The sequence below is a fragment of the Epinephelus fuscoguttatus genome, linkage group LG4, assembly GCF_011397635.1.
Source record: "Epinephelus fuscoguttatus linkage group LG4, E.fuscoguttatus.final_Chr_v1".
NCBI lineage: Eukaryota > Metazoa > Chordata > Actinopteri > Perciformes > Serranidae > Epinephelus > Epinephelus fuscoguttatus.
Window position 1 is genome coordinate 43,700,931 of NC_064755.1, and position 22,288 is coordinate 43,723,218.

The 22,288-nt window shown below is 44.6% G+C and overlaps 2 protein-coding genes across 3 annotated transcripts in view; both read right to left on the bottom strand.

Annotated features, from left to right (window-relative positions):
* Nucleotides 1-1,932: 1,932 nt before the first annotated feature.
* gtse1 (G-2 and S-phase expressed 1) lies at nucleotides 1,933-15,226 on the bottom strand. 2 transcript variants are annotated; one of them, XM_049573034.1, is made up of 12 exons: nucleotides 15,137-15,226; nucleotides 14,816-14,885; nucleotides 14,665-14,722; nucleotides 12,875-13,595; nucleotides 11,340-11,501; nucleotides 10,005-10,140; nucleotides 8,275-8,673; nucleotides 6,253-6,307; nucleotides 5,505-5,741; nucleotides 5,124-5,358; nucleotides 2,749-2,865; nucleotides 1,933-2,246 (listed from the first exon to the last, which is right to left on the bottom strand). In XM_049573034.1, the coding sequence occupies exons 2-12, from the start codon at nucleotides 14,835-14,837 to the stop codon at nucleotides 2,160-2,162; spliced, it is 2,229 nt and encodes a 742-aa protein (XP_049428991.1). In that variant the 5' UTR covers nucleotides 14,838-14,885; nucleotides 15,137-15,226; the 3' UTR covers nucleotides 1,933-2,159. The 2 variants fall into 2 exon arrangements, with proteins under 2 accessions (XP_049428991.1, XP_049428989.1); XM_049573032.1 differs by having other exon boundaries at nucleotides 1,933-2,249.
* A 5,990-nt stretch (nucleotides 15,227-21,216) lies between these two features.
* LOC125886737 (plasma membrane calcium-transporting ATPase 1-like) overlaps nucleotides 21,217-22,288 on the bottom strand; it is a 49,402-nt gene continuing 48,330 nt past the window's right edge. The window contains exon 21 of the mRNA XM_049573029.1: nucleotides 21,217-21,905. Coding sequence (XP_049428986.1) covers nucleotides 21,543-21,905 — 363 coding nt within the window. The 3' untranslated portion in view covers nucleotides 21,217-21,542. The remainder of the gene's footprint in view (nucleotides 21,906-22,288) is intronic.

Here is a 22,288-nt window from a genome sequence, read left to right on the forward strand (position 1 = left end):
GATATTCAGTACAACAGCACGACCTTGAGTGTGACATTGCTTAAGTCAGGGGTCGGCAACCTTTACTATAGAAAGAGCTATTTTTGGCCAAATCTGCCTGGAGCTGCAAAACATATTTGAGCCTCATATTGAAGGTAACGTTACATTAGCCTATCAACATTACAAACAGGTCTAAATGATTCATCAGTATGTTTTACCTCAAGGTGGCGACTCACAGTGAGCTATTTAGGATTATTTGGTGCTTTAAAGTTGCACTATTGGCGGTGGAAGCAGACAAGTCTGTCCATGTGCTATTTTCTTCTGAGACTTCAGTTTTTGGATTTGAAATCTAGAGCTAGCCTAACTAACGAGGTGAGTCAAGACCAGCCGCTGCTGCTAAGGCTCGACAAAATTTAGAGAAAAAGGCACCAGGCTGCTAGGGTTGGGTACCGTTCATAATTGAACCGATATGGTACCGGTATCTGGAATTTGGTACCGGTACCAAATGGTACCTTATTTCGGTACTTTTTAAAGTCTAAACTTCTCAGTTTCAACATTTTATTGAGAACATTTAGGAACAGTGCTGCACGTTAACTTTTGTCTGCACATTTTTCTTGTCGCCATTGTTGCTGAGTCTGAGGTGCAAGTCATGCACTCTCGCTCCGCCTCCACCTCAGGTACCGAAATTTGGCACAGATTCATTTTAAGTGAATCGGTACTCAGTAGTACCGACGTGAAACGGTACCAAGTACAAAAAGTACCGAATTTCGGTACCCAACCCTACAGGCTGCAGACGTATATGATCCACATTAGTTGACAAAATATTAAAACTTTTTGGCAGTGTTTACACAAAACACTTTTACAATTGACAGTTAAAGGCGCTGTATGTAAGAATGTGGCCAAAACGGTTACTGCACTCAAATTCAAAATACTGCCGCGAGTCGTGTCCGTCCCCCTCCCCTACAGATTCGAGGTTGCTGCACAGCGGCACGCTGGAGACTGATTTGTTTGCCCATGGGCGGCTGCCGTGGCAGGGCCGCGCCGCCGCATCCTTGATCTTCAGTTTTCCAGCGGACCGTTCAAGCAAGTCCGGCTTCTCTGCTGCTAACGCTGCTGCCGGGATACAGTGGAGGAGGAGCCGGCTGCTAATGCTATGTACTGGGACACTGCTAATGCTGCTTGCTGTGCTGCTGTAGCTCAGTCGTAACTGTAACTGATGCTGAGACTCTACTGACTGGTAGACGGCGGTGGGTGGCGCAACAGGCCAAAACACAAATTCAAAACATAAACATGATTTGCAGACCGTAAAATATTTTTTTAAATGCGAATATGTTAAAAAATAATTAAATTTTTCCTTATAATTTTTGGTCAAAGCAACAGTGAGCTGCTGTGAGGGGCTGAAGAGCAGCAGGTTGCCCACCCTGCCATAAGTACACACTGTATGTTTCGTGGGTAGTACATGCTGTGTAAGAGTCACCAACAGTGCACTTAGTTATGATAGAAAATGTCATATTAACATGAAAAATCATAAAAACAAGAATATTTTCTCATTATAAAGATTAAGTGAGCAGATTGTTTGTTCTTGGTGGCAGCAGCACGCTGCTGGACCTTAGGATGGATTTAAGACCAAAGCGTTACTCTGAGTGGCTTTACACTTATCGGCCCCGGGGCCCTCATTTCCCAGCAGCTTCGTCATGTTGAGACGATGTCAGTCTGCTGATCGACTTTAAAAAACTGCTCTGTGCTGAAGAGTCTCCACATCTGCACTCAACACACCGTTTCATGTGTGTTCATGTTCTCTACAGTTTTAACCTGATTTATGATTCAGTGTTTTTTTTCTTCCTAGTTTGGTTTTGAGTGAACGCAGAAATACTTCTGAACAATCAGATTTCTCTGTTGTGTGACTGCAGTCAGCAACACGTGGACACACAGGAGCTCAGACGTTATCAGTAGTGACATTAACAACATTTATTCAGACATCAATAAGAGCAGCGAGACGGAGACAAATAAAAGTACAATCAGGTGCAGAAAACCTTTGAATATTTTCATCATCTAAAAACAACACTCTGCTTCAGTTCTCTGATTAAAACTCTGTCGTTAACTGGATTATATTTATCAGTCTCTGGGGACAGAAACCTGCTGAGTCCAGTTCACTGCAGAGACCCTCAGATCCATCTGGATCAGAAGGACAGGTTGATGAGTGGAGCGTTGTTCTCTCTCTTGTCCTCTGGACTCCACTTGATGAGCGGAGAGCTCAGGTCGATCAGCTGCTGGAACAAAACACACAGGTTGGAAACTCCTGGAAAAAGGTCTTATTTAAGGTTCTCCTCCAGACGTGTTTTAGGACATACAAATCATTTGTGTCTGGTTTGTTTTTCCCACAAAAAATAGTTAAATTAACTTGTTAAGAATTCTTAAAATTACATTTACCCTTCTACCTAATTACACAAGTTGTTTAAGGGGGTGTTTACCCCTTAAAAACCTCTTAAACTTTACAGGTAATCTATTTAAAATACTTATTTATAATCGTTTTATTTATCCAGTATTGATTCCTTTAAAACAAACAACCTAAATCATTGTTAATAATAAATTTAAGTGATTTTTAAAGTATAAATTAAAGGGATTCTGTGACAGGCTGGAGGAACACTGCTGTTTAAAAACAGCTGTTACTGTATAAAAACAGACTCAGACTGGAAGTACATTATTTGTAACCTCATGCTGTTACATTTTATTGTTTCCTTGGATGTAACCAGGTGAGGTGTCAGTTACCTGCGTTGTGGTGCAGGTCTTGCTGCTGGTCCGGATCAGGTCGGGGGTGTTGGTCAAGTCGATGAGCAGTTTCTCTTGAGGCTGCAGAGTCGGAGCTGGAAGATCCAACAGGAGAACCTGAAGAGGAGAGAACAGAGAGAGGGTCTGAGTGATGAAGATCTCTGAGGTTCTGAGATGACACAAGATTTACCGATGCCCAGCGGGGAAGTTTGGTCGTTGCAGCAGCACGAGGACAGATACACACCCATCAGCCAAGACTTTAAAACCACTGACAGGTGAGGAGAATGACACTGATTGACTTGTTACCATCTAATGTTCTGCTGGGAAACCTTTGGGTCCTGGCATTCATATGGACGCCTCTTGACTTGCTCTGCCCACCCAAACACCATGACAGAGCAGGTACTGCCCCGTCATGGCAACAGCACTTTCAAGGTCTCGACCTGGCCTCCAAATTCATCACATCACAATCCGATCAAGCATCTGTGGGACATGCTGGTACCCAACCTCACAACCCACAGGACTCAATAGATCCACTCCCAACGCCCTGGAGCCAGACACAACAGGACACCCCCGGAGGTCCTGTGTCCGTGCCTCGCCAGGTCAGAGCCAAGTCTGATCAAGTCTGATCCAAGCAGGTCCCACTGTGGATCAGGGGTAAATCTGGGGTACCAGCATGTCCCACGAATGCTTGACCAGATTGGGATCTGGGGACTTTGGAGAACAGATCAATGCCTGGAGTTTTTCGTCACGTTCCTGTCAGTGTCCTGTTTTTGTACCACGACATTATCAGTTAAAAATGTGTTTTTCACTACATGAGAGAATGTTTGGTGTGAGGACGCTTCAGTGGTGCCACTGTGTGAAGCCCAGACCACAGATCTGTGAACAGACGAGTTGAAACAGGAAACCACTTACATTGTGCCATTGTGCAACTGTGCTTCTGATCTGTAACACTGACAGGAAGTGACCACCATGAGACGGCGTATCATCTCTAGTCAACAACTCTCTGTGCTTCTGATCTGTAACGTCGACAGGAAGTGACCACCATGAGACGGCGTATCATCTCTAGTCAACAACTCTCTGTACTTCTGATCTGTAACGTCGACAGGAAGTGACCACCATGAGACGGCGTATCGTCTCTAGTCAACAACTCTATGTGCTTCTGATCTGTAACGCTGACAGGAAGTGACCACCATGAGACGGCGTATCATCTCTAGTCAACGACTCTCTGTGCTTCTGATCTGTAACGTCGACAGGAAGTGACCACCATGAGACGGCGTATCATCTCTAGTCAACGACTCTCTGTGCTTCTGATCTGTAACGCTGACAGGAAGTGACCACCATGAGACGGCGTATCATCTCTAGTCAACAACTCTCTGTGCTTCTGATCTGTAACGCTGACAGGAAGTGACCACCATGAGACGGCGTATCATCTCTAGTCAACGACTCTCTGTGCTTCTGATCTGTAACGTTGACAGGAAGTGACCACCATGAGACGGCGTATCATCTCTAGTCAACAACTCTCTGTGCTTCTGATCTGTAACGTCGACAGGAAGTGACCACCATGAGACGGCGTATCATCTCTAGTCAACGACTCTCTGTACTTCTGATCTGTAACGTCGACAGGAAGCGACCGCCATGAGACGGCATATCATCTCTAGTCAACGACTCTCTGTGCTTCTGATCTGTAACATTGACAGGAAGTGACCACCATGAGACGGTGTATCATCTCTAGTCAACAACTCTCTGTACTTCGTTCTGATTTGCAGCTTTTCAGACTTATTTTGTGGCTGAATATAATTTGTAGCTTCTTAAACTCTGAATGAGGATAGTGATAGTGAGATACTGGCTAGAGTGATGAAACAAAACCAGCATCAGATGGACTGTATTCATAATCAATACGCCACAATAATATAAATAACCAGCGCCAATTCATCAGTCAATGAGAATGTGTGTGTGTGTGTGGGCGGGGCATAAGCACATACAGCCAGCAGCAGCAGCGACCCACCGTCTGACACCAGCACACCGTGAGGACGGAAACAGAGGGCTCGGTGGGGACGGAGCACCTGCTGCAGCAAGCCAACATGCCGTCTGTGGTCATTTTACTTGACCAGCGGACTTCACTACAAGCCGACTGGCTGTTGAACCAGGTGACGTGCTTTAAAACCAGCTGCTGGGCATTTGACCAGCTGAGTGTCAGGTGACACCATCAGCCAGCTTGAGTGGAGCTCAGACCGGCCAGTTCACACCGCTGACACTAAAACAGTTTTGTCTCGTTGTGATCTTTGGTCTGAACTGGGCTTTACGTGCACGCAGAAAATCACGTGACAGCTCACATGTTGCGTGCACTACTGTGATATGTATGTGGTATTGCTGACCTCCTGTGTCTTGCTGTTGCTCTCCTCTGTAGTTTCCAGTTCAATTAGGTTCCTGACGGGCTCTGATTCACCCTGACTCAGTGCTTCGGTATCTGTGCTCTCTGATTGGTCGGGCTGTGGAGGGCTGGGTGGGACAGCAGGGGGCTGCTCCTCCTCTTCCTCCTCCTCCAGACAGAAGGGCTGGATTTCAGGGGCATCAACAGGCTCCGCCTCCTGTGTTTCTGAGGGGGCGGGGCTACACAAAAACAACAACACAGAGACAAAATGAGACCTTTGTATGTGTCGTCATGGTAACAGGCAGGTGATCTGCTGCAGTAGGACCGCCCGCTTCGAGATCAAAGCAGCTTTCCTATTGGCTGGCAGAGGTTTAAAACATTTCACCTGCAGCTTCTCTCTCTCCTGGCCGAGGCGGGGTTTGGGGTGGGGGCGGGGGCGGAGTCAGAGGTGGGTGGCGGTCTGGTGGTCCGGGTCTGGTTGGAGGGCGTGGCAACGGGGATGGCGGATATCCTGCGCTTCACTGGGGTGGGGAGGGCGGAGGGACGGCGCGCCTTCGCCTGCAGTGACCTGCAGCTGCCAGCAGAGGGCGTCAGAGGACCAGCAGAGGCCTTCCGAGGAAGACTACACAAGAGGAAGGGGTTTATTGATGACATCACTAATCTGTCAGACACCTGATGGTCAGAAAACTTCAACCCTGACAAAAAATACCTCCGTCTGAAAACACAGCGACAGGACAGATAGTGAGGGTGTGTTTTTAATACCAAGAACTTTTTATAATATCTAATATTTCTCAAACTTTATACTGTGAACTTTTGCAGATTCCCTGGTTGATAGTTTTTAACTGGATGAAAACCACCTGTTCATGAGTACGTGCACACTGGTGAGATTTAATCACCCGTATACTCAACACGCCCAGGCGGCCACACATGGCGACCTGTTCTGCTGTTTGCGAACATGTTTCATTCACAGAAGAGTAGTAGAAATGAGAATTTGCAGAGCTTAAAGTCTGTAACAAATCCAGCTGCCAGTAAATCTGAGGTACTTTCATACACATGAATGATGTAAATGTGCAGCTGAAACACGTTTACAGTGACGGTGGTGCAGTACAGCAGTGGAGTGTGATGTCATGTACCTGTCCATGCTGCTCACTGACATCAGCCTCTTTGGCTTCAACATCTTTGAGGCGTCTGGAGGTGAAACACAAAGACAGAGAGTGAGAGACAGACATGATGTTTAGAGAGTCAAACACTCAGACTGTAAAGTTTAAACCAAAAGATTTAAATCAAAAACAGAGATGCACAATATTGGATTTTTTGCAGATCTCCGATATGCTGATGTAGAACAACTCATTTGACCAATAACCGATACCGATACTGATATATCCACTTTTTCCCCACCTAATTTTAGCGATCATGAAGTCTCTTCCGTAGTGGAATTAACATCATATTATACATGCATGCTCTTATGGTGACGGCCCATCTGCTGGTGGTTCATTGTGCAAATTAAGAAAAAACACGTTGGCTGATTGTAATAGTTCATTTTCAGCCAATATCAGCCAGAAATTAATTTCACACACATTGCTAGTGGCTTGCTACTTAATTCTAGTGAAACTATACCGACCATACTTGCTAGCAAATCAGAGAAAGCACAATCCTATAACCAGCAACCTTATAATGCCCCGAACACAGAGGTAAAGCTGTTCTCCATTAGTTCACTTTCATTTATTTGCATGTGGGATACTCTGTGCAAAAGCCTTACAGCCGTATCCACATGACCAGAGGAGGTTACAGCTATCGGCCACTATCTGAACCCCGCTCCACCATTATTGATAGTTTATATAAAGTCCTATCTGCGCCGATTAATCGGCCAAACCAATAAACTGGTCGACCTCTACAAGTCTAGCTTAGCAGCTCTTTTGTTCGTAATCATTGGCATGTTAAATTCAAAAACTGACAATAACATGCAGCCATTGTAAATATCCTCCAGAGTTGTGTTTGTCACAGCAGCACACACAGAACTGTGTCTCCTCGTCCGTCCAAAAAGTCACAGCTCTGGATGTAGATTTCTCCATGTTGTTACCGGCTTCTTCTTCTCTTACACATTTAATGCTATTGGACTTCTGGGTCAAAGCCCGGGGCGGAAACTGTGGAGCATGCTCAGAGCGCCTCGGCCAGTTTGGGTCTGATTGACTGTATACATGCAGGAGTCACATGATCTTGATGTGTTAGTCCCACTGTGACAAATTCACTTCAGGACCATTTCACTCACACTAACATGTTTACAGGGATATAAAAGCCCGGTTTTAGTCGGTTTAATAATTTTCCCCCCAATTTCATGTAAACGTACTGACTCTGTGTCCTCTCTCTAAATGTGAGGTTTTTGTTGGTCCATGAACGCAGCGCAGGCGGAGCTCTGTTTTTTTTATACCAGCAGTTTGTGAACAGTAGGGGGAGCGGATCAGATCAGAGCGACAGGTGAGAGGAGCAGCTGCTACAGGTGATTGCAAACTTTTAGACCCATTAGCGTGAGCGGTTAAGTTTCACTTTCAACGTGCCTGACGTTCTGCTGCTCCGTCTTTGCCCTGAGTAGGCCTCCGACAGTGTGGTGCTATAAATAACGTATAACATATATACATATTCCGATAGCGCTCCAATAAGCGGTCAGGCTCTGAAGTAGAAAATCTATTTGCTGCAGCAGATGTCTTAATCATTGCGGGCTGCCACGAATAAATGAATATGTGGGGCAATGTGCTGGGACAGTTTCTGTGTTTTTAACCACAACCCAGATTCTTAACACCGTTTCACCAGACCTCTGGGAACGGCAGAAAATAGTAGCTTAAGTTCAAGGTAATGTTGAGTGATAAAAGCTGCGTTCCAAGGTTTTCGATTTTGCGCTATGGACTGCGATGGATATATGAGCATGAGAAGAAGAGCATACGAGAAGAGGGTCAAAGTTCAGGGTGGGTCCCGATTGTACACATACTCCATTCAACAGTACGTACTGAAAGTAAAAAGAAAAAGTGTGAGATTCAGAACGCAGCGTCTGTTTTTGTGACCCAAGATGACTGAACACGCACAGACTGTTTTCTGAATGAACCCCACGATGAAACAAACAGATGTGACAAGTCAACAGACATTAACAGACACACTCTTACCGTCTCCTGGTCGGACTCCTCTGACTCCTCCGCTGGGTGTCGGTAGGACCAGAGCCTCTGGTTTGGATTTGGTCTTCAATCCGCTCTGTGTCCGGGCTGAGGTCGAGGTGGGGATAGAGGCGGACCTCTCCAAAACTTTCTTGCTGGGCGTCAGCTTGAGGGGCGTGGCCTCAGTTTTCTTCAGCGGTGTGGACTTAGTGGCTTTGACACGCTCCACCTCGGACAGCTTCCTGGTCTGTGCGGAAAGCGAACGGCGGCCAGCAGTGGAGGACGTTGGCTCTGCGGTGGCGTAGACAGTGGAGCGGCGCGGCCTGCTTTGATTTGTTGGTTTACTGATGCTGCTGGGGGCGGGGCCAGTGGAGGCGCTCACACTCCGGTTCATAGAGGAGTTCAGTTTACCTGAGAGGAGACAAAACACCTGTACTACTGCATGTTCTGATTGGATGATGAGAGCAGGGTAGTTAGCTGATTAGTTAGCAGCTGATTGTTGTTAAGTTAGCATTTAGCAGTTAGCTGGTGGATGTTAGGTTTGAGGTAGCTGCTCAGGTAACAGGTAACAGGTGGGGCTGCTCCTAATAGAAAGGTCATTAGTCAGCATGATTTCATTGATCAGTCACAGGAAAAAAAAAAAAGAGGCTGGAGCTGCACTTCATCAAAAATAAATCCAAACCTATATGACTGGACCATGTGTGACTTTAATGTGAAAGGACAGACACAGGAAGTGACCACGCTCAGCAGTCAGACAGGAGTCAGGTTAATTTCCAGGGCTGGTACCTGCGGTTATTCCACAGGCTAGTTAATAACATGTCGGGCAGGAAATCCAAAGTGTGGGATCATTTTGAGAAGGTGAAGGACGAACCCAAGGTGATATGTAAACTCATCTTCATTGGTCGACTACAAACATGACGTATCATGTGAAACATGGAAGTAGCTACATGCCCATTAGCCCACAGCGTCATTAACAGGCGGCTCGCTCAGTGTGTGACGTGCACTTGGAGATAAAATATAGGCCTATATTAATGAAGGTTCATTAGTATGGTTTGTATTTCTCTGTAATGTAGCACAGTGTTAACAATGTTACTGACACTATACTAATTATATTAACATCATAAACATGTGGCCGACTAGTTGACTAATGGCTCTAACTAACGACTATTGGTCGACAAGGAAAATTCTTAGTTGTGGGCAGCCCTAGTAACCGGTCCGTTAGCTGTGCAGAGGTGAAAGAAATACTCATACTTTTTTCTTCAGTAAAAGTAGTGAAACCATGGTGTAAACATCCTCTGTTACAAATAAAAGTCAAATCAAAAACACATATTCGTCGTACTTTAATGCTATTTATTAGTCCACTATCTAGTTTTGGTGTGGTTGCAGAGTGTTGGGGATATCAGCCGTAGAGATGTCTGTCTTCTCTCAAATATAAAAGGAACTTGATGGAACTCTGGTTGTGGTGCTCAAAGCACCAAAAACTACATTTGAAAAACTCAGCATCGATGTCTCTTTCCAGAAATCATGACCCAGTTACTTAAGATAATCTACAGCCCTTGTTGTGAGCAGTTTCATGTAGGAACCATTTTCTTTCCACCAAACTACATTCGCAATCGTATCACTGTGCAGACGGAGGCACGAACAGGACGGATACGTGTTATGTGTTAACGTGTGTTTGTTGGAGGCCTGCTGCGTTCTGGAACACAGACACATAGCAGATGTTTAGGTTAAAGTGAGCGTACCTTTAGCGGGGGACAGAGAGATGCTGGAGTTGAAGCTGGACATTGATGAAGAGGACGATGACGTGTTCCTGCTCTCTGTCATCCTCCTCCTCTGAAGGGGCGGAGCTTTCACACCTGACAGGTTCCTCACAGCACTCTGACAGAGAAGAGATCAGTTATCACTTATTTCCACACTGTATCAGGATGTTCACAATAATGCACCTAATTAAAATCAGTTTCATTTGATGTGTGCGGCTGCAGTGACTGAATCTGTCCAACAGGTGGACCTGGGCTACGCTCTGTGTCAAAACTGTGTGCACCACCTTGCTATGGTTTCCAGGTTGAACGACATGTTTCTTCAAAACAGTGTGAAACTGTGTGTAGCAGGCTTTAAGGTATGTTTTCTCTCCTTTGGTGGGTGTGTCAGAGGTGACGTGTATATAAACCAAACTCTGGTACATCTTTACTTATATACATGGTTTTTGTTTTTATTTCACATTTGCTTTGGCAATGTAAAGGTGTTTCCCATACCAATAAAACCTGTTTTAATTAGACTGAATTAAACCCTGGCGTATTAAAAGGCAGTGCACCTGCGTATGGTGGAATTTATACTTCTGCGGTAAATGGACGCCGTACCTACGCTGTAGGATCTGGGTCAACATAGAGTCTAGGGCATACCCTACACCGTAGCCTGATGTGCACCTCCCCAGAAATGTAACGACGCGTTGCTGCTACGCAGACCTCCTGCTTTTATCTGCTTTAATTTCACAGATAAGAAACAATAAATTGTGAAGACAATAAAGCCTCCACTAAAATAGCATTTTAATTCTTGTGTGTGATTTATCCTGGCTTCATATGAGCAGAGGAAATCTCTGATAATTGCTAGGCTAATGTATACAATGTAAAATGCAATAGACTTGTGCTAATAACATTAGCATGTTGTATTGGTGGGGAAAATGTGTCCAGATAAAGACAAGTGTTTATCTGTGAATGCTGCGAGTTATAGTGAAGCTGATTTGTGTACTTGTGTTTGAAACTGTCTCTATTAAGCCATGTTTAATGTGTGTTTAATGTGTGTTTAATGTGTTTTAAATCAACTGAACTTTACAGCACTTCACAGAAACCTCTGTTTTGGAGGTGTAACTGCAGAGTGACACAGACACACCACTTTACAGGTATAAATGATCTCAGCGGCGCAGGCCACGTGCGAAGGCGATGGCATAGGATCTGCCGCACAAGTATAAATCCCCCTCAACACAACAGGCTGTTGGCGCACCACCGGTTCTGTTCAAATAAACTTTGGCTAATAAACGAGGCTGAACCCAGCCCTGGATCAGTTTTGAAGAGGTGCATTACCGTGGTGGGCGGAGCTAGCGTGCGTTTTCCCAGCATGCTGGAGTTGAGGGAGGAGTCACTGATGTCAGATGCCACGCTCGCTGAATCGGAGAGCAGATCCTCACATGACCCCGCCCTGCTGGAGGAGCGAGAGGACGGGCTCCGCCTCCAACCTCCCACGGCCTGAAACAAGACAAAACAAGCCGACACATGACATCAAAACAAAGTCCTGGGGCCAGCTGCACCGACAGGGCTTACACCTAATCTTAAACTACGTGGGTCGTAAATTAGCGTTTTAAGTCCAACGTCAGAGTTACGCTGGTTGCACCACCTAGACTTAAGCCGTCTTCTCACCAAGACCAGGCGTAAATCTGACGCCCAGTCAGGAGCAGGTGTGAAGTCAAAATCTCAACTGTTTCTATACATCAGCAGCCTGACACACAAGAGCCACAAAAGTTAAACACGTTAGCTTTCCTGCTACAGTCTACTTTTTATCAAGCTAACACACAAACCTAAACACGTCGTGTCCTCGCCTCAGCTTGTTGAACGGGCGACCAAACAAACATTTACAGGTGACAAGTGCCCCGCTAATATCAAGCAAGATAGCAGATGAGCTGGTCAGCAGACTAGGCTTAAATTGAGTTGGTGCAACTGACGTAAAGTTCTCTTAAGACTGGTCTAAATGACTTAGCAGTAAGGACCAGGCTTAGTTAAGACCAGCTGGTGCCGCCAGTTCCTGGGTTCCCTGCTGGTTGCCTGGCAACTCCTCACAGTCAAGAAATCCTGTACATAATCCCCTGTAAAACAACAGTGTCATTTTTAACATGCAGCCATCATCTTTGGTTCTGCTTTTGTTTCCACTGTTCTGCTCTGAGGACGAGTACTTTGGGAAACTAAAGTTAAGGTGCTTTAATTACTTTTTCCAGTTCAGGTAAAATGGATAGTAGCAGGGCAGTGAAACCAAACACTACATTGATGTTGACAAAAATATTGATTTATCAATACAATGTATCAATACTCATTTTCAGCAGCATCGGTACACAGGCACCAGCTGCGCTTTCTTTCTGTCTTATTGTTAATGTTTCCTACAGTCATTCTGCTGTTTTCTGCCACTGACCATGAGAAGACAAGTCGTCGCTGTCATGTTGTGTCCCTGTTATATTTATCTTTTAACTGAAAAAATTAATTGTATGCCCTTGATGTCAATTTTTTTTCCTGTGGTATTGAAAATGAGTATTTTTCAAGGTGCCGTATAGAAGAAATTCCAGTAACAGGACAACCTTACATCATCATCTGTTCTCTGCTGAATTCTTCAGCTGCACCGTCTTCTGATTTGTGGTTAAACACAGTGAAAACAGAAGAATGACCTCATAACAAAGACTCCAGCCGGTCTAAAAGCTCAGGTTCAGGGAGAACTAGGTTACAGGTTTGTGACTTCCTGCAGTGGAGAAGTCCTACGAGACATGTGCTGTTACGGGCTGACACCTGATGGCACCAAACACAGACTGACGGTTTCACCTGTGAACTGAAAAGTAAAAAACAAACTCCTCTCCTACTTTGCCCGGTGGTTGTAGTCTGGTTTTGTCCACTTTGCTCTTGCTGGCTGAACAGGAAGTTGTTGGAGCAGCCGGTTTGCTCGGGAGCACAATGCCAACGCCCAGCGGGGCTTTTCCTCGCAGCCCAGTCCTGGGCTGAGGCTTGACCCCGACCACAGGGCTGGAGGTGCTGAGTCTGGCACTGGCAGTGGGGCGGGTGGATAAAGCGGAGTTGGCGGAGCGGGTGGATGAAGCTGTGCTGGCGCGGCGAGTGGATGAAGTCATGTTGGCAGGGCGGGTGGATGAAGCTGTGTTGGCGCTACTTCCTCTCAGCAGCTGGCGCTGGACAGCTGGAGGCAGCTGCTTCATGGGACTGTCCTGCACACAGAAGGTCTGCCGTTTGATGGGACTGAGCACCCTGGCGGTCTGATCGAGCACACCCAGCTTGGCCTCGGCATCCTGGACGAACTCATCCCTGTCAGCTGCCGTGTCTGTGGTCGTATTGCTGGTCTTGTCGTCCTTGCCGCGTGGCTGGCTCACCTCACTGCACTGCAGCTGGTTGGCTAGTCTGTGGGCTTCCTGACACACAGCCTCCAGCTGATCTCCACTCAGCGGACTCCAGCTCACCCGCACATCACCACCACCGTCCTCAAGCCGAGACGCCACATTTACAGAGATACACCTCTCCTTGTGGCTGACCGGACCCACAAACACCTCATCTTCATCTTCATCACCTTTGGAGCTGCAAAGGAGACGGAGAAACGTCACAACTGAGAGGAACATGAACAGCTCACAGCAGTGATGATTCAACACAGAGAACTGAGAGTCAAACTTGAGACACTCTTATATCTGAACCAAGCAGCAACATGCAGGGCTGAGAATGAAGCCAAGAACTGCAGTTCCTCTAACAGCCACTTGAGGTTGGCTCCAAAACAGAGTCAATCCTCACAGACCTCCATGTTGAAATGTCAAACTTTATAGAACTCACCAGTTAAAATACTTTTTTTCCTTTGAATGAAGATTGGGAAATATGCCGTCCCAGTTGAAATCAATATATATAAACGTTTGAAGATCCACTCATCACTAAAAGTGTGTGTCATATAAAAACTAAAGTGATGGTCAAAGTTGTCACAGTGAAATTTAAGTTGTGCTGATGGATTCACGTCATCAACTCATGCATTGAGTAACATTACAAGTTAACGTTCCACCTTAAAAGTTGCCGGCAGTCGGCCCAGTGAATGAAGTTATTTTTTCTCAGACTCCAGCTGCTGTGAGAGGCAGCAAAACATCCTTTCATTTTATAGTTACAGTTTACTAATAAAACTCTCCACAGTATGAACAGTGGTTACATGAGCCTCAAAACCAGACACAACTCAGCCCTGAGCAGAGTGACCGTCCTCTACTGACCAATCAGACTGCAGTGTTCACAGCTCCACCTTTTAGTACCAGATCTGTGTGCTAGGTACCCCAACAGAGGGGGGACCAAACATGGGGACGCTGAGGAACGCTTCTGTTGGTACCATCCACAACTTTCACTGTGGGAACAGAAAAAATTGGAACTGAACTGCTCGGTGGAAACAGGGCTTATGATTTTTATGATGAGTGTCAGCACTCTAGTTTTTGGACTGAGGAGAGTGTTGGTCATGTTAAATTATATTTCTGGACTGTCTTAGCCTCTAGAAATAAAATGTATTAAGTTTTCAAATTGGCTGAAGTTTCCCTTTAAGGGAGGAGATGACGCCGAAACTAAAAAGTGGAGGAACAAGAGAGGGACAGACACAAACACTCTGGCACTAACAGGTGTTTCCTACCTGGCAGGTGACAGAGAAACATCGAAGTCAAACTTCTCATCGGTCAGTAGGAACAGATCTGTCCAGAGACACAAACACAGTTAATAAAACCCACGGTCACGGTGTTATCTGTGCACAAACGCTGACTCAGGATCAGTGAGTGTTGACCCACCGCTGTTAGCTCGACAGTCCATCCCGCTGTTGGTTCTTCTCTGTGGGGGACTGATTGATCCGGATCAGACCTGCAGCGACACGTTAACCGTAAGAACAATGTTTTACACCAAGACTCAGACAAACAGCGAAGAGACGGCGAGTTTAAACACGGACTTTTAGTCGCCATGCTAACGTTAACTTCAAGGTTAGCATGCTAACCCGCAGGCTCACTAACGTTAGCTGTATGAAAAGTTAACTGATGTTAGCTTTGAACTGAGCATTTAAACATGACGTTTGGCTCCTGCGTCACAGTTTAATTAAAGTAATTAAAACTACAAACCTTAACTTCCTCTGAAAACTCTCAAACCTTGTTTTCCTCTCAGCTTTCAAACGGCGACACGAAAACACAAAACCACACAAACAATTCAAATCCGCTGCGCTGCTGGTCACGTGACTCCGACGCCCTCAGCCATTGGTTGTAAGTGTATGACGGCACAGTCTTCTCTTCTTCTTCGGATTTTACGGCGGTTGGCATCCATCCCTTTGGTGCATTACCGCCCCCTATCACTACGGATTTTTGGCTCTGCTCAACCCATATACAAGCATTCACACCTGCACAACAAACCTACTTCACTGACTCTCACTCCTCATCCTGACTCCTCAGATCCTATTAAACAACCCCGTACTCCTTAAATATTAGTTATTATTAGATTATTAGAGTTATTATTATTAGAGTAATATTTGATCAAGATTTGTCTTTTAATTCTCATTTAAAACAAACCTCACGGACTGCATTTTTTTCATCTGCGTAATATTGTGAAAATTAGGCCTATCCTGACCCGAAAAGATGCAGAAAAATTGGTCCACGCTTTTGTTACCTCTAGGCTGGATTACTGTAACTCTCTATTATCAGGTAGCTCTAGAAAGTCCTTAAAAACTCTCCAGCTAATGCAGAATGCAGCAGCACGTGTACTAACAGGAACTAAGAAACGAGATCATATCTCTCCTGTTTTAGCTTCTCTGCACTGGCTCCCTGTAAAATCCAGAATTGAATTTAAAATCCTACTGTTAACTTATAAAGCTCTAAATGGTCAGGCTCCGTCATATCTTAGAGAGCTCATAGTGCCATATTATCCCACCAGAACACTGCGCTCTGAGAACGCAGGGTTACTCGTGGTCCCTAAAGTCTCCAAAAGTAGATCAGGAGCCAGAGCCTTCAGCTATCAGGCTCCTCTCCTGTGGAATCATCTTCCTGTTACGGTCCGGGAGGCAGACACCGTCTCCACATTTAAGACTAGACTTAAGACTTTCCTCTTTGATAAAGCTTATAGTTAGGGCTGGCTCAGGCTTGCCCTGTACCAGCCCCTAGTTAGGCTGACTTAGGCCTAGTCTGTGTAGGACCCCCCTATAATACACCGGGCCCCTTCTCTCTCTCTCTCTCTCTCTCTCTCTCTCTCTCTCTCTCTCTCTCTCTCGTATCCTATTACTGCATCTTGCTAACTCGGCCATTCTGGATGTCACTAACTCGGCTTCTTCTCCGGAGCCTTTGTGCTCCACTGTCTCTCAGATTAACTCATATCACAGCGGTGCCTGGACAGCGTGACGTGTGTGGTTGTGCTGCTGCCGTGGTCCTGCCAGATGCCTCCTGCTGCTGCTGCCATCATTAGTCATTAGTCATACTTCTTCTGTTATTATACACATATGATTATTGTCACACATGTATACTGCCAGATATTAATACATACTTTCAACATATTGTACCACAGTAACCAGAACCATAACTATAATATTATTACTTTCATTAATGTTGTTGTAAGCTACTGTCATTACCTGCATCTCTCTCTCTCTCTCTCTCTCTCTCTCTCTCTCCCTCTCCCTGTGTCATACAGATTACTGTTAATTTATCATGTTGATCTGTTCTGTACGACATCTATTGCACGTCTGTCCGTCCTGGAAGAGGGATCCCTCCTCAGTTGCTCTTCCTGAGGTTTCTACCGTTTTTTCCCCGTTAAAGGGTTTTTTGGGGAGTTTTTCCTGATCAGCTGTGAGGGTCATAAGGACAGAGGGATGTCGTATGCTGTAAAGCCCTGTGAGGCAAATTGTGATTTGTGATATTGGGCTTTATAAATAAAATTGATTGATTGATTGATTGATTAAACATTCTAATAGCATCCTTTGCTGAGACCTGTCACTCATGTCCAACAATCCTTTTAGTGATATTTCCTTTACTCCTGCATCCACCAGCCCCCTCCTCATCATCTCCCTCTGTGTTTCGTACCTCCTGCACCTCAGAATTACATGCTCTACTGATTCCTCCTCCTGACACTCCTCACACAAACCAGAGTTATCACTGTGTCCGATCCTTAGTCTTGTTATCACAGTCTCCTCTCTCCTGCCTTTGCCAGCAATCCTTGAAGGTCTAACATTTTGTCGGATTTGATACAGGTGTCTTCCTCTGCTCTCTCTGCCCCACATGCTCTGCCATTTCTGATTAATTTTTTCCTTAATTACACTTTTCATTTCTGCCTTGCTAATGCGTACTTGCATTTCAACCCTATTTGCTCTCAGTGCCCTTTTTGCCAACTTGTCTGCCTTCTCATTCCCTTGCAGCTCTACATGTGCTGGCACCCAAAAAAAAGTGACCTGCCTCCCCTTTCTGTGTATTCTTGTGACTGTGTGCAGAGCCTGATATAGAATGTCCTGCCTGCTGTTGGAGTGAAATGATGTGATACTTTCAAGAACTGATGCAGAATCTGAGCATATTACCGTCTTCTTTTGTGCTGTTATTTCCACCCATTTTAATGCCACCAACACCGCCACCATCTCTGCTGTGTACACCTCTAGTCCATCACCTGTTCTTCTATAAATACCTACTCCTTTTCCTGGTACCGCCACCCCAAATCCTGTTACACCTGTGTCTGGATTTTTCGCCCCGTCCGTGTACACCTGCACAAAGTCTTGATATTCTTGATTTATCAAGTGGCTAAATGCACTCAGTAAATCAACTGTTTTCTTCCCTGTCCTTTTAATTTCCAGCAGAGACATGTCAACTCTCAGACACACTAGTCTCCATGGAGCCTCTGCTGGGTAGACCACTGGTGGGCTTATCTGTAGTCCTTCAATAGACAGTTCTTTCGCTATTTTATTACCAACTTTTGCAAAATGCTCCCTGGTGCTCTTCTCATTCTCCCAGCTGTCCTGTAGTACCTCTCTTGTTGGGTGATTAGCTCTATGCTCTTTCAAATTCACCCAGTAATTGGCCATCAGCTGTTTTCTCCTTAACTCCAGAGGCACTTCACCCATCTCTACTTGTATGGCAGGAATTGGTGATGTCTTAAAAGCTCTGCAACAGATGCGTAAAGCTTGTGCCTGTATGACATCTAGCTTTTTCAAATGGCTCTTAGCTGCTGACCCATATGCCACACAACCATAATCCAGCACGGATCGTATTAATGCAACATACAACCTGTGGAGTGCTCTGCAACTTGCTCCCCATTCTCTTCCAGCCACACAACGCATCACATTTATAACTTTTTTACACTTTTCCTCTATCCTGGTGACATGGCCTGACCATGTCAGGCGTCCATCCAACACTACACCAAGGAATTTAAATTGTGGCACCCTTTCCAACTCTTCCCCATACATTCTTAACCTGACATCCTCTCTGATTCTCTTCCTGGTAAAGAACACAGTTTGGGTTTTTTGCAGTTGAAAACTTGCATCCCCAGTCATATCCCCAGTCAGTCACTTGATTGACTGCTCCTTGAAGTTTTCCAATGCTCAATATTTCTGCCTCTTTTCCACAGAGCTCCATCATCGGCAAACAGAGACCTGCCTATGTCTACAGGAAGTTTTGAGAACACATCATTAATGCTTAAACTGAACAGTAATGGGCTGATCACACTCCCCTGAGGCGTTCCATTCCCCACCACATACTGTGTTGACATGACTCTCCCGATTCTCACTTGAATTTTCCTTCCAAACAGGAAATCTTTAATCCAGTTAAAGGCTCTCCCTCCATCTCCAATCTTAGATAGTTTTATCAGCAGGCCTTCCTTCCACATCACATCATATGCCTTTTCAATATCGAAAAACACTGCAATAACTGAGTCTTTGTTTGCTTGGGCCTTTCTTATTTCTGTTTCTAGTCTTATCACTGGATCCATAGTATTCCTCCCTCTTCTAAAGCCACTTTGATAGTTGGCTATCTTACCTTCTTCTCCAGCTGGTAAGTTAACCTTTCTGTAATCATTCTTTCCATTACTTTGCATATATTTGAAGTCAGAGCTATTGGCGTGTAGCTAGATGGTTTTACTGGGTCTTTCCCTGGTTTCCTTATTGGGATTACCACTGCTTCCTTCCACACTGCTGGTAGTCGGCCCTTTTCCCACACCTTGTTATAGAGTTTTAACAGTTCCTTGAGCGTTTTCTTTCCTAAGTGCTTCAGCATACTATAGCTTACTTGATCTTTCCCTGGAGAAGTTGGTTTAGATTTGTTTATTGCCCTCAGCATCTCTTCCAGATGACGGCACAGTGAACAGCATTGTGGGAATTGTAGCCCACAACTCGGTTTCTGGGGTAATATCAAGGACAATATAAATATAAATACAGTACATTATATTTTCCTTGGGTTATATACTTTAAGATACGATTTAAAAGTTTGATTCAAATAAAGTAAATTAAAATAAATCTTCACAATGACATAAAACAGATTATGCATAAACAATATAATTGATAAACAATTATTTTACAGCTACCTGAGTTCAGTTTAAAGCACAACTGTTTTCACCTCTCAGCAGCACGGCAGTGTGGAGCAGGAAGTCATTCTCAGGTTTCTCCACCAGGGGGAGCTGACGTCACCTGTCAGGTAACTCTCCTGTCCGACATGAAGAGTGCAGGACTTCCTCTGACGTGTTGTGGAGTGTGAGCACACAGCGGCATCAGATTTAAATAATCAAGTAAAGTACAAGTGCCTCAAATTTGGACTTAAGTACAGTACTTGAGTAAATGTACTCAGTTACATTCCACCTCAGCAGTACAGGTGTGTTTCTGTCACTGTGTCTCAGCGGAGGTAAAGTGAGGAACATTCCACAGTCCACCAGAAACACAGAAGGCTGGGTTGAATTATTGTTTCAGGTAGATTCCATGTTCCTGTGTGGAGGACAAGAGCTGCCACAAAAGAGATTCTATGAATAATTAAGTAAATAAATAAATATCCCAGGCATTGATTAATTGATTTTGATCATGAATAAATAAATAATATGCCATTAAATCTACCAAAGAAATGAAAAATAAATGTAAGCATGAATTTATAACATAAAACATGACATATATTGATGTTTCCTTTTTTCTTTTTTTTTACATTTAATGTTTTTTGCACTTTATACATTTAATTTTCAATTTATTTAAGTGTTATTTTCATTTCACATTTCACCCCTAATTTATTGACCTAAACTTATTTATGATTTTATTAATGAATTAATGCCTACATTTATATTTAATTAATTTAATTTAATTATTTTTGGTACATTTATTTATTGAGTCATTTGTTTTTGATTTTGGCAGCTTCTGTCAAGTTTTTTGACGAGAATATAGATTTTATTTAATTGTCAAATTCTAACTTTGTGCTCACATTACACTGTTTTTTTTGGTAAAGTTTTAATGTTAATATTCCAACTTTTTTATTATTTCAAAATGTTAGAACTTTTGTTTCTTGTACAGTCACAAACCACCCGTGTAGTTTATCGTTAATCGACACCCAGCTCAGCACAGACTCTCTGAAATTTAGAAATGCTGCTTTGTGAATTAAAATTAGGACTTTCAGTCTCGTTAATTCAGTCAGTAATAGTTCTCATGGCGACGTTCTGACTGATAAATCATTGAAACATCTTTGTTGAATCGTTAAATTTGAGCCAGCTCCACCTTCACTGCAGGTTCTTTACTCTCAGATAGAGACCTTTGATTTGAAAACATTTTTAATGATCGACTCTGGAATAAAAAGAGTCCAGTGTCTCAGTGAATATCAAACATCATAGTGTGAATTATTTCAGACTGCAGTGGGAGAGCTTCCTGTGGGCACAGTATGATGAAGGATCTATGATGTCATATATTCATCGTGAAGGAGGTGGAGCTTCAGCAGGTTGACATGAAGAAGAGGACTCATCAGATCGTCTCTCCGATGTGAAGCTGCGTCACAAACATTTTACTCTGGAGGTGTTTTTTTTAACTTTTAATTATTTTTTACACCTTTTAAAACGAACAACGTTGAAACGACTAAAACTTTTTACAAAATGCTAAAATAAAATAAATGTTCTATCTACAAACACGTCTTTGAAGAGTAACCCCCCCCCCCCCCCCCCGCCTCATTACAGCTGACTGACTCTACTCATCTCAGTCACAGATCGATAATTAAACCTCGACACAAATTAACCTGAACTCGTCGTGAGCTGTGACTACGTCTCAACACCAACATCAATATTTACACATCGGAAACAGATTATTGATCACCTCACAAACACTCTTCTCCTAAACAACTGCAGAGTCCATGTCTATTAAAATAAAGAAGGAAACATCAGTCTGTGTGAACTTCCTGCCGCCGCTCAGCACACAGCCACAGACACATCTGGAAACATTTCTGCTTCCTGGATTCTAAAACCCAGCAGGTGAGCTCCTGACGAGGACCAATCAGGTGAGTCTTTTTTTAAGTGTTTTTTTTTCATTCTCTTGAAGAACCAGAACTCTGGGCTTCAGAGTGAAGTCTCTAGGCTGTGCAGAGGGCTCCCGGGACACGGAGGCAGCCCCGCTGAGTTGGGCGGACCAAGACCAGGCAGCTGGACAATGCGTTCCATGGTGTTGTTCTGATTGGGTGAGGACGGGAGAGTCGGCAGGGTGGACAGCCCGGTCAGTGGCGGCGGCAGGACAAGGGAGTTTCGTTTGATTGGAGCGTCGTCCTCGCAATCGACCTCGTCGATCAGGGGGATCTGAGGCACCGAGTCCTCGATGCGGAACTCAGGGTGGCTCATGAAGCTGTGGATGGAGCTGCGAGACTCAGGCGTCTCCAGACCCTCGTAGGGAGACACGCTGTCTCTGAAGGCGTTCACAACACGAATCTGAAAGAGGAGGAAACAGTTGGAGTTTAGTGTTAATGGAAAATTCCGGTCGTTTTTCCTTTTGGGGACTTTCCTTTGTGACTCACGGCGGGAGATTTAAAGAGTAGCTGATAGCAGTTAGCGTCTAACTCAAAGAAGAGCAGCAGCCGAAAATATCCACAAATTGGAAAAACAATGAGGTCCCGGAGCTCCTTACCCTCTGAGCAGAGGACGAGATCAGCCGCCGTATAAAAGGGACGGTAAATTATTGTTATTGACATGTGATGTCACTGTTATTGTATCTAAAGAGCTGGTGATGTGTATGATCTATGTCACACTGACGTTGTTGTGTTACGTCACACCCTTCAGGACTCCTTTGATTCTGTGATGCCGAGATTTTGTTA

Excerpts from the sequence above, each read along its gene's own strand:
- gtse1 (XM_049573032.1), bottom strand. The coding sequence starts at position 14,837 with ATGGACTGTCGAGCTAACAGCG. Across the intron at positions 10,141-11,339 it reads CGCTAGCTCCGCCCACCACG|AGTGCTGTGAGGAACCTGTC; the intron begins GTAATGCACCTC and ends CTTCTCTGTCAG. Across the intron at positions 2,866-5,123 it reads GCAACAGCAAGACACAGGAG|GTTCTCCTGTTGGATCTTCC; the intron begins GTCAGCAATACC and ends TCTCCTCTTCAG.